At 42.2% G+C, this 2,971-nt stretch overlaps 1 protein-coding gene across 1 annotated transcript; it reads left to right on the top strand.

The window, feature by feature from the left end:
- Positions 1–290: 290 nt before the first annotated feature.
- LOC131424407 (HLA class II histocompatibility antigen, DQ beta 1 chain-like) lies at positions 291–2,395 on the top strand (the record flags this gene model as incomplete). The annotated part of the gene is made up of 2 exons (XM_058581378.1): positions 291–671; positions 1,590–2,395. Coding segments are annotated over 2 exons (711 nt in total), but the record flags the coding sequence as incomplete, so codon positions are not given.
- Positions 2,396–2,971: the final 576 nt, after the last annotated feature.

Here is a 2,971-nt window from a genome sequence, read left to right as displayed (position 1 = left end):
ATCTTGTATCCAGCCATTTGCTGAACTCTCCCTTACTTTAAATTCTTTTAGTTAGTGGATTATTTTGGATTTTTGATATTTACAGATACAGTATATGAAAATGTTGGCAATATTGTTTCTGTATTCCAAACATTATTTCATTATCTTCCTTGTTTGACATTTTTTATTTTCTCCAATAAATGATCAATGCAGGATTTGAGGTAGAGAAATCACTTCATTCATCCTGGGAATAAAATTCTGAGGGCTGAGAGCAGATTTTGTTTAGTCACTGGTCTGTGTTGTGATGTCACTTTACCCCCTGTGTCTCCCTAAACCAAACACAGGGTTGGTTGGAATGCAAGCCTGGGCTAAATCTAACATGGCCTGGTTCTCCTGCAGAGGATTTTGTGTACCAGTTTAAGGGCACCTGCTACTTCACCAATGGGACTCAGCGAGTGAGGCTCATGGCCAGACAAATCTACAACAAGGAGGAGATCCTGAGCTTTGACAGTGATGTGGGGGTGTTTGTGGTTGTAACAGAGCTGAGGCAGTCAAGTGCCAAGAGCTGCAATGCCCAGAAGGACCTCCTGGCTGAGTATCAGGCCCATGTAGACACCTTGTGCAGACACAACTATTACCAGACAGCTTTCTTCACTGTTCAGCTGAGAGGTGAGTTTAGGACTAATCAAAGTGCGCTCACCTCTGAAATAGTGTGGAAGGCCTGTGGGGAAGGCAACTTTTGGGATTCCTAGTATTTTGGTAAGCTTGGGAGGGCATTTGAATTCAAGGAAAATCTGTTGAAAGACTTGGCAGGAGAGCATTGGAATAGTGTATTAGTCAGTTTTGAGTTACTGTAATAAAGTGCGTGAGATAATTAACTTAAATAAAGGACAGGTTTATTTTGATTCACAGTTTAGTCCATGGTTGGTTGATAGCAATGATTTTGAGCCCATGATGAAGTAGCACAACATAGTGGGGAAATACAGAGGAGGAGAGCATTGTTAGTTAATTGCATTCTGTGAAAATCACAGACTGTACTTAAAGCAAGAAAACTAGGACATCATTAGTCTGAATATCTTAAAGGACCATGATGGTATATTCATTGCTACCATACATATTTATAAAAGATACATTTTAATTATGTTTTTCTTTTAAAAATCAACATATATTATTGGTACTTATTTATGAGGTACAGTGTTGTAATTCAACACAATGATCATAATCAGACTGGGGAGATCAACATTTCCATTTTCTGAAATATTATCATTTGTGTCTATTGGCAATCCAAACTCTTATGCTCTAGTTTTTACAAAGTGTGTAATTAATTATTGTAGAGTATCCTTTGTGGAGCTGTATAACATTATAAGTGCTCCCCTCAAGGTATGTTTGATTCCCATTATTCACCCTCCTTTCCTAGCTGTATTGATTTCTATTCTATTCTCTATTTCTATGTGATCAACTTTTTAAAAAAAAATCTTCCACAAATGGGTGAAACCTTTGGTATGTTTTCTCCACTATCGTTTCAAAGGAGGAACTTAAGCCCATGGCGAGAGCCTCTTCGCTGCCTCATTCTCTGACTTTATTTTTTGCTGTCATTCATCCTGGTGGAGCCTATAGTCACCATCTCTCCAGCCAGGACAGAGCCCCTAAACCACCACAATTTGCTGATCTGCTCAGTGACAAATTTTTATCCTCAACAAGTTAAAGTCAGATGGTTCCGGAATAAAGAGGAAGAGACTTCTGGAGTTGTGTCCACACCACTTATTCAGAATGGAGATTGGACCTACAAGATTCTTGTGATGTTGGAAGTAACACCCCAGCCTGGAGATGTCTACACTTGCCACTTGGAGCACCCCAGCCTCCAGAGCCCCATCACTATAGAATGGTGTAAGGGCCACTTCATTGATACCAGGGAGCAGGGAGGACATTGGGTCTTGTGAGCTTGGGGTCCCTCCTTTCCTCTGCTGTTGGACACATTCATACCTTCTCTCCTACGCAACTCCTGGTGTCATTTCTGTGCCTAGAGTCATGGAGGCCTGAGATCTCAAGTCAAAATTCAGATGCTGAGTACTGACCTCTTTTCGCTCCAAGATATTATTGCTTTATGTAACCTGATCTCCAGGCTGAGGTTCAGCTGGGCAGTATATCTTCTGCAGTGGTGAAATTCTGGGCTTTAACGTTAAGGCTGGTGTTTGCAGATGGGATAGTCTCTGGATTTTCAGATGGACCTACCCTGGGGACTCACACTCCCCCAAACCCTCTTCCATCCACTGTTCTCCTGGGGTCTCTGCATGCCCTTGACCCTCCTCTGTTTGGTAGTGGGGCACCTGTGTCTCTTATATCTTGGGTTGGACTCCAGGCTTTCTGATGAGGACTCTGTGGGATGTGGGGACAGTCACTGATGCACAAGCTTCTACTTCCCAGGGGCACTGTCAGAATCTGCCCAGAACAAGATGCTGAGTGGAATTGGGAGTTTTGTGCCTGGACTGATTTTTCTTGGCTTGGGCCTTGTTGTCCACTTTTGGAATAAGAAAGGTAAGTCACCTTTAGAGGAAATGTTGTAGACTGGCGCTAGGACTAAGTGTTTCTGTTGTAACTTTTCTTATCACAGTAAAAAGGGGGAGCCAAAGTAGGTATAGAAGTAGATTGCAGAAATTAGGGAGGCCATGAGTTCTCCTTGTCCCAAGTGAAGTTTGCTTCATCAGAGAGGACAGTGTGGAGGGTGATATTTAGACAGAGATTTTTAGAAGACAGTCCATCCTTACCTATGCCAAGCAGTTGTTAACATGTGACTTCCTTAAAGATGCAGTGTCTTTGCTCACTACCTTCAGTAACTGACTCAGTGACTTTGGGGTGATGCCACTTGATGACAGTGAAAGGGTGCACATGGACTAGAGTGGGAGAGAGAGTAATCAGGAAAATTCTTTGAATTTTCTTTTGGAACTTGGGAAAAAGGAAGAGAAGCAACTCTTCCTTTGCCCAGGTTAAGGAG

Source organism: Marmota monax, unplaced genomic scaffold, assembly GCF_021218885.2.
Source record: "Marmota monax isolate L192 unplaced genomic scaffold, Marmota_monax_Labrador192_F-V1.1 WCK01_AAM20220418_F8-fsc00548, whole genome shotgun sequence".
Lineage (NCBI taxonomy): Eukaryota > Metazoa > Chordata > Mammalia > Rodentia > Sciuridae > Marmota > Marmota monax.
Note: the sequence above shows the minus strand (reverse complement) of the source record. Positions and strands in the feature narration are given on the sequence as shown.